This window comes from Centropristis striata, chromosome 19 (genome assembly GCF_030273125.1).
Source record: "Centropristis striata isolate RG_2023a ecotype Rhode Island chromosome 19, C.striata_1.0, whole genome shotgun sequence".
Classification (NCBI taxonomy): domain Eukaryota; kingdom Metazoa; phylum Chordata; class Actinopteri; order Perciformes; family Serranidae; genus Centropristis; species Centropristis striata.
In genome coordinates this window covers 19,204,731-19,218,594 of record NC_081535.1, presented here as the reverse complement: position 1 = coordinate 19,218,594, position 13,864 = coordinate 19,204,731, and the positions used below count along the sequence as shown (strand labels likewise).

At 40.1% G+C, this 13,864-nt stretch overlaps 1 protein-coding gene across 1 annotated transcript; it reads right to left on the bottom strand.

Annotated features, from left to right (window-relative positions):
* Positions 1-5,296: 5,296 nt before the first annotated feature.
* Positions 5,297-13,586, bottom strand: zgc:73226 (uncharacterized protein LOC402792 homolog). The gene is made up of 6 exons (XM_059358015.1): positions 13,355-13,586; positions 9,232-9,382; positions 8,892-8,973; positions 8,045-8,118; positions 7,159-7,305; positions 5,297-6,050 (listed from the first exon to the last, which is right to left on the bottom strand). The coding sequence occupies exons 1-6, from the start codon at positions 13,395-13,397 to the stop codon at positions 6,002-6,004; spliced, it is 546 nt and encodes a 181-aa protein (XP_059213998.1). The 5' UTR covers positions 13,398-13,586; the 3' UTR covers positions 5,297-6,001.
* Positions 13,587-13,864: the final 278 nt, after the last annotated feature.

Genomic DNA, 13,864 nt, shown 5'->3' with positions numbered 1-13,864 from the left:
TGAAGTTGCGGTTGATGGTTTTGCCATGTGTAAACTGTGAGTTCACTCTCTGACTATCCAGCTGCTCCTTCAGTCACTCAACCAGCTGGATGCATTCACACTCACTCACTTCATCTCAAATCTTGTCTCACCTACACCTACACACCTCATAGTGTAGTTGGAGACTGCTGTAAATCATCGCAGTAGATATCTGACACCAAGTCAGCCACGGAGCTCTGTAAATCTCCCCCCTCTCTGTTTTTTACACCGACCCCCCCAGTGCTACCTTGTCCTAATTTTCTGACCTTTCTCTCTTTCCTTTCACTTTTTTAGCCACACTAGCAGCATGCCTCCAGGGATGGCAATGTCAGATCACCACTTGGATCCAGGCTGAAATATCTCACCACTATTGGATGGATTGCCGTGTAATTTTGTACAGACACTCATTTTCCCCAGAGGATGAGTCTTAATGACTTCAGTGGTCCCCTGACTTTTCCTCAAGCGTGAGAATGAGATTCTATGTGAGTTCTCGACAAGTTTTGGATGGATTTCCACTAAATTTGGTACAGACAGTCATGCTTCCCTCAAAATGAATTGCAGAAACGTTGGTGATGCCTTATTTTTAAAATTCCTTTGGTTTATGACCAAATACCTGTAAAACTAATGACATTCCCATCAGTCTCAGCTGTGCTTTGTGTTTAGTGTTATTTAGCACATGTTAGCCTGCTAAAACCTGTTAAACTAAATCCTCTTTTCCTTACACATGATGGCTTGGCTTGACTCTGTTTGACTTGTCACATCAGCCCGGTGCGGCAGGGATTTGCATCTCTATTTCAACAGGAATACCCGCTTAAAGGTGTGTAACTGATGAAGTGCTTGTCTTAGGTTAAAGATGTTTAAAAGCAAACCCTTTTTTGCTTCTTTTTTGTGATCACCATGGATTTTCAGGCTATTTCTTTTGCGATTTTGCTTGTCATCTACCACTTATTGTTTATCACATATCACTTACAGCAGCAGAGGCTCTTTAAACGTGTCACTAAATAAATCCTTAATGATGACAAAGCCCATCTGGCATCACCACAACCCACTTAGAGGCAGCCAGGTGCCCTTAGACTCACCTCTGGAGTTGGTTTATCTCTGGCCGAACTTGACCCAACATTGTTTGACTCAGTGCGGCCAAAAGTGTCTGTGGAAAAGCATAATAAGTGAAAGAAATGGCAGAAGTTGCAGAAATTGTCATGCAGACAATCCTCGTGTTGTAAGGGGGTGAGGGGGAAGAGGTCTCAAAAGTTGTCTGTCTATCCCACGAGCAGTTCTAATGAAGCATACTGGCAGCTTCCTAAGCATCTTTTATCCACCTACATACGCTTAAATGTAAAAAAGAAAATACTGAATGTCCTTTTATACTCAACTCAACAACAACAATGATTCTACATAGAAAAACATGTATCAAACAATTGCTTCAGGCTGTGAGGACAAAACACACCTACACTATACCGAGCAGTTTGTTTACACAGTGCAAACAGCACTGCATTGTGCTCCATTGAGTTTTATTCCAGGTGCTCTCATTAATCCTGCATAGTTCTGGCACGTTGAGACCAAGCGTGTCTGGGCTAGAAAGGTCCGCCATACGGTGGGAAACAGCACATAGTGGGAGAGCACACTGGGTCATTTGTTCAGACACAGTCGAACTGCCGCTGTTCTCTCAAGAGTGACAGAGAGTTTGAAAAATGCAAGAATCACTGTCTGAAAATGTTTCTGGCGGGGGCATTCACTGTTCATATTGAAAGTCAAATCGCATCTGAACAGTGATCTCCTCCTACAAACATTATTCTGTTTTCACTCAAGCAAACATCAAATATTGGAGATGAATGTTTTTTACTGTGCAACTATTTAAGAACAAAAAAAGATTTTTTCTCATGTAGGAGTGTGCTAGTTCTAATGTGCTAGTAGTAGAGTGCTATACACTCTGTGTTATTATGTGTCTGAGTGGGAGGACGTCATTCTGTTCTGTGGAATTATAACATACTATTCCTTATAATAAGTGGGGGAAGTGGGCCCCATGTGGTAAAGTGAAGTTACTTGAGACGGAGGCTCCGATTGGTGACCTTGTTTGAATGCTCAGGCACGGACGCCGAGCCAACTTGACTGAGGTTCTTTGTTACATCCACACTCTTTGAAACTGGACTCTGTTTCCTGTCAGCAGTATAGGAGCTGGAAGATGATGCATTTCCCAGAGAGACAGATGTCCAATCTTTAATGTGGAGTCCAGGAAATGAATAGATTTATTTCACATTTTGTCTCAGCCTTAATGTCCTACAAGTTCTTTCATAACACCAAATGCTCAGACTCTCGATGATCCCCGTATTCCACATGTATCTGTACGTCTGCTACTTCAAGTTTATGCTCGGAAAAATTAAATATGGCATTTAAGACTGTTCTCTGTAGTAATTGTCCCCTTTTTTCAGGGAGGACATTACAGGGTCGACAGATCTTAACACAGTCCCCTGCTATGAAGAAGTCACTAAGGTTCACAGCCACAGGGGATATAACTGTGTGAGAACATGGTGATTAACAACAGCCTGTGCTACCTGTGACTGTCTGTTAGCCTTGAGCTGGGGATAAACGGTTTGGGGGGGGATGAATCCGGGCCAATCCATAGGCCAAAATTCATAGTTTAAAGCAGTGGTTCTCATCTTTTTGGCTTGGCATACCTCCACAGCCCTGCCAGATTAACTCACTTACACCTTTATCAATTCTCGATGTAAAGGGTGTTCCAAATGTATAATAAAAGTGGATATTGTTAATTTTTCATACAACTAAACTGTCACTATTTAGGCTGGCTTGGTCAGCGTTTATTACTTACTTTACTTTAACTATTTATAATCGACTGTTCATCCACTACTTTTAGCTTACTATTTAAGGAAACGGTGAAGTGGCATAAGCCGGCGGGTGGATCACGAGTCATAATGACGTTCACATAATTCCCCCATCACATAAATTCTCATTAAAGTCTGGACAGTTGGTTCGTGTTTTCTTCCATTTTTTATAATATGTTATTTTTATGAAAAACTATAAAAATGACACAGAAGTTGTGATGCTGCTATGAACTCAAATTTAACCAATATACCGAAACTTCAAAGCAACATTACAAAGCATAAATGGATTCACAGTAGTCAAGAATGATGAATGGACACTTCCTGAGCACATGTTAACATTTCACCTACCGGCAAAGTACTTCCTGTTATTTCTTGTTGTGTAGAAGTGATGCCAAAACATGTACTAGTAACTAGGAACACTTTGCACGTGTGAATGTGGGTGAGGTTAGGTGTTTATGTCTGTGAATGGAAACCAGGTGCTTTTGTGCTCTGCCAATGCAGGCTTGTTGTTGCACCGTCAGCTCGGTATGTCTAGAAGTAGCTTAACGAGCTCAGCAGGACCCCTCACATCAAACACCCTGCTAATGGCTGATAAAGTCATTGGGTTTTCGGTCAGGCCGGACAACAAATGGGCACGTTTACGTTTGAGGCAGCGTGACAGAACCTCTTCTCAGACCATCCGTCCTAAACCCAGGCCAGCTATTTTCATGAGATGTTAAGAGGAAACAGCTTTATGGTTTATGGGAAAGCAATAAAATGTAAAAATCCTTGACTGGTCAAAGCAGCAGCTTGTTAAAAAAAGAGAAAAGACTTGTGTGAGGTAAGGAATGACAAAGGCAGATGGAAAGAGACAGGCTGGTGTGATGTCATAACATCAAGAGCTCTGTCAGGAAGTCATCGCTGGTGGAGATCAGGTATATATATATAAAAAAAATTGTTAAAAAAATACATCAAAGAGCTTATTGGGAAAAATCAACAGGGTGATTTTCAGTGATTTACCTCATATGGAAAAAGAGTAAATTTTAAACAGATGCTGGTTCATTTGCAGGTTGTCAACAGAGTGGGTTGTCTAAGTCTTTCCTTTTTAGAGTTGTTTTTTTGCCTACAAATAATTTCCAGACAGAAATTAAAAATACATACTGTATAAAGTACCGGCATAAGCTCAAACACACAGTATGTAATTTTTCTGCCGCTAGGGGTCTCTTAATCAAAACAGTAACAAGAAGAAAGAGTTTAGTGATATTGTGAAGAAGTGTGGGATCATGGGAGTTATTTCTTTGCTCCATTGCCACAATTGTAGTCAGCTGTTCCTGGTGTTCATCATTCAGGAGGCTTTTTTGAATTTTCCTCACAGTTCCACTTCATTCCAAAACAAATGGATCCTGTGATTAAAAACCGTAAAAACATTGAATAAAGCTGTTTCACGTGAACAATTGGTGTTTGTTTGCTGCTGTAACGGATACAGGAGATTCCGGAGGGGCCGAGCTGCTGCTATCGTTTGTTCCTCTGATAACTTGCGATCCGGACGTTTAGGAAGTTTGTAGTCAGAGCTGATTATCCAGAGGTCTCCTTCTCTCCAAAACAAATGGACATGGTGATTAAAACTTGTAAAAACATTGAATAAAGCAGTTCACACAAAAAAAAAAATTGTTTCTCTCATGCTGTTTGTTGAAAACAGGATCTCCCAGAGGGGCTGTGAGCCAAGCTACCGCAAACATTTACTTAGCTTGATCTCTGATAATTTAAGATCCAGACGTTCAGGAGGTTTGTCGTCAGAGCCGGATTAACCACGAAGGTCTTCTTCTCTCCAAAACAAACGGAAATGGTGATTAAACCTGGTAAAACACTGAATAAAGCAGTTTCATGTTAAAAATCAGTGTTTCTTTAAAGCTGTTTGGTACACAGGTCGTCCAGGAGAGACTGCGAGCTGAGCTGCTGCTTAAATTTGCTCTGCTTGTTTCTCTGATAACTTAAGATCCAGATTGTCAATGACTAAAATCCTTTATTTGGTTAAAATATATCGTTAAATAAAATCAAGATCTAAAAAGTGTGTCATAAATGTTAGGGATGCCCCCTCTATTACTCAAGTAATCGATTAATCATTTTTAATGCTTTTTTCATGTGGAATGATTTATTTCCGAGAAAAGCACAACTCTTGTAAACACAACATTTAAAGTGGTGTTTTGCAGGATTCTTTGTGGAGAAACTCAGTTTTACAGATCTGTTGATCAACTAATCAATTAGTTGATAAAACTACAAAATATATACCATAGGTCTGGTCATTTTTATGCAGAAGATTTTCACATTATACCTTTAAGTCAGCACATCTTGCTTTGCTGGCTTTACTTTTCCTACATATATTAAACAAGATGAACATATGTACAGAAACACTGCCAGGATGAGGCTGTACGAGAGGAATAAAAGACCCAAGAGGCACATTAAAGGTTTTGAGGAGTGAAGTTTAATGGGATCATAGTTGTCTTTGTCGGAGGTCAAATATTTAATTGGTTTACGGGAGAAAAAGCACAACCAGAGCCACTCCTACATTCACTCAGCCAACTAAAACTCTCTACATTAGATACACCATTGAAGCAGGAAAAAAACCAAGCACCACTTTCAGCAGCTCAGTGTTACAGAGGGTCATTACCTTTGACAAATGACAGACATTTTGCTTCTTCAAAGGTTGGGTGAAAGGCTACCACATTTTATCTTTCTCATTTCGTCTGAACACACTGTTCCCAAATAACCGTTTTCATCTCTTCCTATCAGAAGGATTTATTGTTGTAGCTGGATAAAACTCTCATTCTCCCCTTTCTCTTGTATCTGGGCAATCTCTCCTCTCTGATTATGCTTTAGCTGGTTGAGATCAGTGTTACTCTCCGGGAGAGTAAAAGTGACCTCAGTGTGACTCATTGGTCGGCATCCATCCGCTCTCCGGGCTTTTACGACAAGCACAGACTGACAGAGAGACAGACTGGCAGAGTGCTGCTGGGTAGACAGATGAACAGAGAGACAGAGGTACAGACGGGCAGGGTCCTAAGGTTGCCCCATGACGAAGAAGGAAGGAGGCAATTTAGTGCAGTAACAGTCTGACATTATTGGCCGGACTGTTAGCGAATGGGGGCACTGGGCTACAGCTGTCGTCACAGCGTGCTAGTTGTAGAAGCGGCCAATCGCTTTCCTATGTAGATCCTAAAAAGAGAAAACAGGAATTGATTATTTGCTAAACCCCTCCCCCAAACAGTAATTGTCCAGTCATAGCTTTGCAACTGTAGCTAGCTTCAGCTGGCCTTTCCAGTTTTGGATTAGACGTCTTCACAGGCCCAACCGAACCCAAGAACCCAAAACCTGATGTAGTGCCATCTTCACCTCCTCTAGTTGACACATAACTTCACATACACAACAGCACCCCTTTTTTTTTTTTTGGTTTTTGAACTACCTTTTATATATTTTTGTCATACCTTACAATTATGTTACTGTCTTTTATGTACTGTATTGTCATTGATGTAATTGTTTGTATTGTCTAATTTTATAAAAAAAAAAGTTATGCCTTTTTAATTTTTTTTGTCATTTTTCCCTGTGGCATCGAAAAAGGTTTAGAGTATTTTCCTGGGTATCGTTATCAAGTTTGAAATTCTACTATTGTGACAACCCTACCTAGGACCTTTACGAGTGTGGATCCATGGTTTATATGATCAATCAGGACACTACGGGTCCTGAGTCTGTTTAACATGTGTAATACTTGTGGATAAGAGAAGACCTGGCCATGAGCATAGATGATAAATGAACAATGCAAATGTTAGCAGCCGTGGAACAATTAATTGTTATTAAAGTTCAAAAGGGCCGTTCAAGGTTATCTGGATGCAACAAAACTACAAAGCTGATTCTTATTAAGTCGCATTTGTAGGCAGTCACCATGACAGCAAGTTTACTTTTAAGCTGAAATAATGAGTGGATTAGCTATGCTGTTTCAATCAGCAAAATAGAAAAAAACTTGAATGTGTTTTACCAGGATGGATTTATGCTTTACAGCCAGGCACAGAGGAAAAGGCTCTTATTATATTTGTTTAGACCCAAACTTTTTATTTTGTAAATTAATACTAACTTGATCAGAGCAATTAGCTGTGAAATCGCGTCTGCTTTGGTCAGACATTTTTCAGTTCTGCATGGGTCCCAGCTTTCAAGTAGTATACGGGTTTGGATAATACATTTTGGGTCTTTTTGGGTTCAGACATATATTTTTGGACCTATGAAGACCACTACTACAGATATTAAGTATGTGTGTTTGTGTGTCTCTTACCCAACTCCAAGTGTGAGCAGGTGTGAAGCCAGCAGAGAGGGAACAAGGATGAGGAGGACGTCGGAGGAAAAGATTCCTCTCTTCATCACCTCTGTCTTCCTCACGCTGAGGGAGCCCTGCTGCTTCGGGTGCTGAAACACAAACTCTCTGCAGAGAAAACGAGTGATGAAAGGTGCAGGGAAAGAGAGGATAGAAAAGAAAAAAATAAAATAAGCAAGAGATAATGAGAACACAAGAGAGAAGACTGAGAGTGCAAGAAAAGTAGCGAAGTACTGAGAGACCATTAAGAGCTACTACCTGTCAGACAGACTTATTGTATTGCAGAAGATTAAATGTCAAGTGTGGCAGTATAAATAAAAAATGAATGTGATTCATGTGCAACGCAACACTCAAAGGCATTATCCATAAACAAAATTTAAGAGACAGCATTGGAACATGCTGTCAAAATTAAACTGAAGAGACACGGTGATGACAAGACCCACTGCACCAAGAACTTGTTACAGCTTGAAGCTCCTCATGAAACCACAAAAATTGTTGTTTTTATGTTTCTGTTTGTGTTCGGATTAAACAAACTTGCAGTACTATGCTTTAGAGGTGCTGGTAGGCAGAGTTTGAACTTTAGAGAGAGCTAGGTTAGCTGTTTTCCTCTGCTTCCACTCTTTATGCTAAGCTATGCTAATAGCCTCCAGCTCCAGTCTTATCGCACAGACATGAGAGTGGTATTGATCTTCTCTCTAACTCCCAGCAAGAATGTACTATTTCTTTAAAACCGTCTAACACCTATACATCTATGCAAGTACCTACAGTTATCAGTTGTATTAAAAAAATATAGCAAACATAAGTAAATATAAAAGAAAATCAATGACTTTTCTAGAGCTGGTCTTACTTTGGGGGCATATTTTCAGGCCTACTGGACCAGTCCCACACCCAGTCAGTGTCCACTCGCCGCTCAGCCTCCTCCTGCAACATACAGAGAGGATCAGATGGTTTGCAACTGTGTTAAAAAGATGAGGGAGCAGAGCAGACCCGGAGGACAAAATCCAAACAGAGAGAGTGACATTTACGTGCACGTGAATATCAGTAACTTATTCACTTGCAGCTTGACTTTGAACATATGTCTTGTTAATCTTTGAGGGGAATTGACAAAAACTCTAAGAGGCAAGTAAGGAAAACAAAATCTGGTGATCCATATTCTATGTCTGATCTAAAATGTTGAGGTCTATGACTTAAGAACAGATATAAAAGGTGTTGTCAGGATTATATTTGTAAGTTCTATAACTTTCTTTTTTTCCCTTTTTGAGTCTCAGCGTTTGTCGTTGTAATACTCATTTTGGAGGCTGAAGTTCACTGCTACCCCATGTTCTCAAAAGAGATGTTGTTTTTTATTACTTCATGCTTAATTTATTGAAATTAAATCTCACCTTGAAAAAAATGAAAAAAGGTAAAAGTTAGAAAATAACGTAATGGTGCACTCCGGCCTCTTGTGGACAAAATGAGTATTAAAACAACAACAACACCCAGAAATGTGATCCTGATGAAAACAAAAACCAAATCTGTGCTTTGGTAAATGGTCTCTTATTACATAAAATAAAATGTACTGAAAGTATGCTGTAACTGTTTTATAGTTAGTGGGCTTTAAAAATAATCCAACAGTATGGTCCTTTCGCATGTTGTCTTTTTTAGCTGATTTATCTGTTTTGCATTGAAGATTACAAAAAGGGGGATTAATTTACCTGTATAGTGACACAGTCACTGTCCTGCTCACTATTGGATCTTGGGGAACCAGTGGACTTTGGAGTCCCCACCTGTGTAGGACTGTGGGCAACAAACATATATTTACAATGTGGGTTTAGTATCCAGACATGGACAGACTGCAATTTACTAATTCTACACTTCTGTTAGAACAAACAAACACAAAGAAAGTAAACAATTATTGAGAAAAACAAGCAAAGTTCCACTGAGCACAGAGTGAAACTCATTACTGTGCAAATTATTCCAACACCTCGCTGTGCAGCTCAAACCCCCAAACAAAACAAAAACAAAAAAATCCACACAAACAAAAAGCACCATTACCTGTCTCTACTCCTCTCACACTCCAGCTGTGCCTCCAGAAGGATCCTCTCCAGCTCCCCCTGCAGGGCGGAGGAGATGCTGTCCTGCGGCCCTGTCAGACTCTCCCTGCGGCTCACGGCTGCGATCAGCTCCTCCAGCTCGACCCAGGAGCCTGATGAGGAAACAATACGAGCAGCAGAGTTTGTAATGATGCTCAGGCAGCCAGCAAGGAGGCAGACAATGCTGGGGCCTCCTGCACATATGTTTGACTGTGATGAGCCAGAAAGAAGTGATGATGAGGTAAGACAACAAAGCCTTTATTTAGTGATAACATTGAGTCACATTTTGTTTAACTACATGCTCCGCTGAGAATAGATCTGTCACTGAATAAAATATGACCGCACATAAATGCTGGGCAATAATTAAATAAAAAACAGCTGAATTGTGTAGCTCAATATATTGTATTTTTATACAGCTGTCTGTATCCATGATTCTGACTAGGCTACTGACTGCTGAGTACTTGTAATGAAAATCTTTGTTTTTGTTCCATATGCGTAAAGAGTTTTGTCGGATTTCAGTCACAGAACATGAAGGATATTCTTATGAATGAATCAAAGTGGGCAGCACGGTGGTGTGACCCTGCATATCGGTGAAGTGGTTTGCAATTTCACCTCACAGCAAGCGGATATCGCCCAGTATCAGCTTGTACTGAGCGCCCCTGCGACTCTACTTATTTTATTTAGTGACGCTTTTGTTTGACTCATTTGAATACTTTTCTTTAAATTACTGACCATCGTAGCTTTTGTTGTCTCCATTTTACCCATGTAGAACCTATAATGTAATAATTTCCTGAAAATGTATTGTATTTTTTTTTCCATCGTTAATGTTAAAAGAACCCTCTTTTCTCAGAAAAAAAGTATACAAAATTAATAATACTGTTAGTTTCCGAAAAACATTTTGAGGCTGATTTCATGTTCATGAAATGTAAACTTTAGGCTTTATGTAGAATTTAAAATTTACAACAGATGCCCAGTGGTGCGTGGTTATCAGGCAAATATACATTCAACTAAAATCTCTATCAGTGGGAAACAAAGCTGCCCATACTCATGCTGATTGTTCATTTTGCAAGGATCGTCTTTTAGAAAAGAGTTGATTTCAGATTAGACGCCATCAGAAGATGACAAAAGCTGCAGAAGATGGCTAACGGTACACAAAACTGTTGACTCAAATGTTCGTTTTCAACCACAGTGATTCTTCTCTTAGGAAGTATTTTCTTTGACTTACCTGATTTTAGTGAAATTTCTGCATTCAAAAAGAATTTCAAATCAAAGTTGACCTTAATACTTAAGTCTATTTAAAAGTAGAGACTTCTTCACTTACTGCACTCCTATGGGTTAATCTTTCTGACATTGATCAAGTTATCACATTATTGGGTTTTTATTACATTTATCATGTTTATTACACATTTTTATTAAATATTCTGGAAATTATTACATTTTTGGGTGTTTCAACCCACCAATCCTATTCTGAAACTCATAATGTTGCATGTAGGGAACCATATTTCCCATATATAATGAGTATTTTTTATCTGAACCATTCTAATAATGCAGTATTATTATTTCAACCATATTAGCCAGGTGGTTCCTTCTCAAATGTTATTGTAGTGTGGAGTGCCCAGGTGTGTGTTGCTGTGCGCTGGCATATGGTGTGAGTTATCATTAGCACCACAGATGTCCTGAGGTGACATCGGATGACCTGTGAGACGGTGACGGCAGATTGGACATCCGGGTGGACAGTGTTGTGTTACACACATGTACAAAAACACACAAACACACATAGACAAAGGATGAAGGCCTTTCTCTCTCTCTCTCTCTCTCTCTCAATGAGTTATGAAGACACAAACAGCCTGTGAATGAATGGATACACTGGTTCATTGGGTACATGAGCAGGAAGAGATTTACACATGCACACACACATGCACGCTGGTGTGTATGGCGTGCACACACTCACAGCCAAACAGTAGGGCAGGGCTAACTCAGGCTGACAGCATGCTTGCTTACGTAAGATCTTATTTCTGTTACAGATTAGCCATTCACCCTCTCCCTTCCTCCCCCTTGTTTCTCTCTTGTCATGCTGTCTGTATCACCCTGTGACATAGGCAGCATTTACAAAATATCAACACCTCATCTGCCTACCAACGTGTCCTTCCCTCTCATCTGATCTCTCTTAATCCTCATTTTACCCGCGTTTTTGACACTCTGTAATCACACAAACAGCAGCAGAGGGGGGGCAGAGCTGGAGGGAGGGGAGGGGGGAGGCGAGAGCAGAGAAACTGTGCCATTGCCCTAGTTATTTTTTTGTACAGAGGGGAGTTATGACATAACAACTGCCTTGTTGCCTGACTTATCTGTCGCCATTCTGCAGCACTGAATCAGTTTCTGTGGTGCAATCCTGTACACATTCATCTGTGCTTCTGCCAAATCAGCTTTATGTAATGTGGACAAGAGCTGGATGCTAAAAGACTCAATGAACTGCAGCACAACAGGCTCATTTTTGATTTGCCCGGCAATAAACGTCTGCTTCCAGTTTAGGGACTGTGCAGAAATGATTACGGTCCGAGGAAGCGAAATGCTTGCTGAAGGAGGGTAGCTGCTTTATTTTGTGAGATTAGTTAGTCTTCTCTTGCCTCGGATTCCTGACACTGGATATTTGAGGAGAAAAAAAGTTGAAATCTACTTCTACAGTGATTTAATGGCACAGAACTGGAGAATTAACATCACCAACTATTAATCTTAAAGCGCAAAAAACTACTTATAATCGTATCACTATGGTGAATTAATCAATTTGCATTTTATTTTGCAGATTTTCTGATAGTCTGTGTTACATTTGGATATAAACTTGTCCAGTGATAAAAACTAAAAAAAAGATTTAGTAGCTCTTAGTTAAAAAATAAAGAGCAACTATAATTCTCAGTAAACATTTGGCACATTTGTTGTTTATTTGGCCTGCTAACTCCATCTATAATGTGAAATTCAGGCTGTATAAAAAATATCATCCCACTGCCATGTTAAACTGGGGGTTACGTTTTTTTCAAGTCAAACGTGGTAATCAAAGCAAAATTTGATCACACAGCAAGGCCAATAAATTAGCCGGATATATCAGCTGATACTACCTTAATGCAGATTCAGGATTTATTGCCATTTGCACACAGGACAGCATGTGTACATTGACATTCTAAAAATAAACACCCTGAATTTTTGCATTATGAATCAGTTTTGGGTGTGTATATCAGGTGTATATCAGTAAAATTGTGATTGCTGATTGTGTAAAATGCAGTGTGTTTCTGTAATTGTCTTAAAGAAATGGCAAACTAATTTAGAAATGTAGAACCAGCATTACTATTACATAATGTTTGTTCACCAGAGAGCACTGACAAGCTGATATTTCTGCTTTCAAATGTCCTGCTCAGTATGTGTATCATGTAAAAAAAAAAAACAATTATTATGTTTTCAGAAAATACTACTATACCTTTAAACTCTCATTTAAATATACCCAGCTAGGCTATAAATTATAATAACCTGTCCTGCATCAGGATTATTTTTGATACGGTCCCTTAATGTCCTGCTCCCAACAACATTGTTACCCAGCATCCTATGTGCCAAGCAATGTGCAGGCAGCACAGTGGAGCTATAAGCGTCAGGAAATCTCCACATCTTAATTGGCTTATAGAGATACAAACAGGTGAGTCAGGGAATCCGTTTACACAATAACAGTGCCAGTGGCAACAACAATAAAACTGGCAGTGCCTTCTTCTCTCTGTGGCGTCCTCTCACACCTGCTGTCATTCTCACATGCACTTAGTTTCATGTCTGCCCTAATGATAGTATCTGCACATATCTGGAGACACACGGGGGGGATGCATGGGGTTATTGCTTACATTGTTTACCCACATTGTTTGTTGATATTTGCATTAGGGAAATTATCTGGTTACACAGACCCCAGATCTGCTTTGATAATGATGTCGGTTAGCTGTTTAGTTACAAAAAACGTGTAGGCTACGTCATGGATGTAAAGCAAATAAATATTAAACGTCATGATGTAACAGAACAACAAACGGCCTGGTCCCTGTACCACCATCACTCACCGTAGAGCCCGTCCTCTGGTGTCTGTGAGCCGGACAGAGACATGCTGATCGCCGGGGTCTGGATGGAGAGAGAGAGAGCGCGCGGAGAGATGCTAACACTGGCCGAGGAGGACTAGCAGGTGCGAATGATGTTCTGCCTGGTACGCTTTTCTCTCAATCAAGTCTTGTGTTTGTTGTAGTCTTAAAAGGACACTGGGCATCGACGCTGCGCTAATCCCCCCTCCCTCCAGCCCTCCTCTCCTCCCTCCCTCCCCCTCCTTTTCCCACGTGTCGGGAGCGAAGAGGTAAACAAAACAAGCTCAGCAGGTAAAAGGCCACATGCACCGACAACGAGGGGCATGACGCAGCAGCGGTTGTTTGTCATAGAAAATGTCTGTTAAACACGAAGTTTTGTAAAATAACAAGTTTTCATTTACTAAAAAGTTATCTATAAGACGATATAGTCTACCAGACTAACTGAATTTCCCCTCGGGGATAAAGTAATTTTGCATATAAGCATACAATAGCATA

Excerpts from the sequence above, each read along its gene's own strand:
- zgc:73226 (XM_059358015.1), bottom strand. The coding sequence starts at position 13,397 with ATGTCTCTGTCCGGCTCACAGACACCAGAGGACGGGCTCTACG. Across the intron at positions 9,383-13,354 it reads ACCAGAGGACGGGCTCTACG|GCTCCTGGGTCGAGCTGGAG; the intron begins GTGAGTGATGGT and ends TTTCCTCATCAG. Across the intron at positions 8,974-9,231 it reads TGTGAGAGGAGTAGAGACAG|TCCTACACAGGTGGGGACTC; the intron begins GTAATGGTGCTT and ends TGTTGCCCACAG.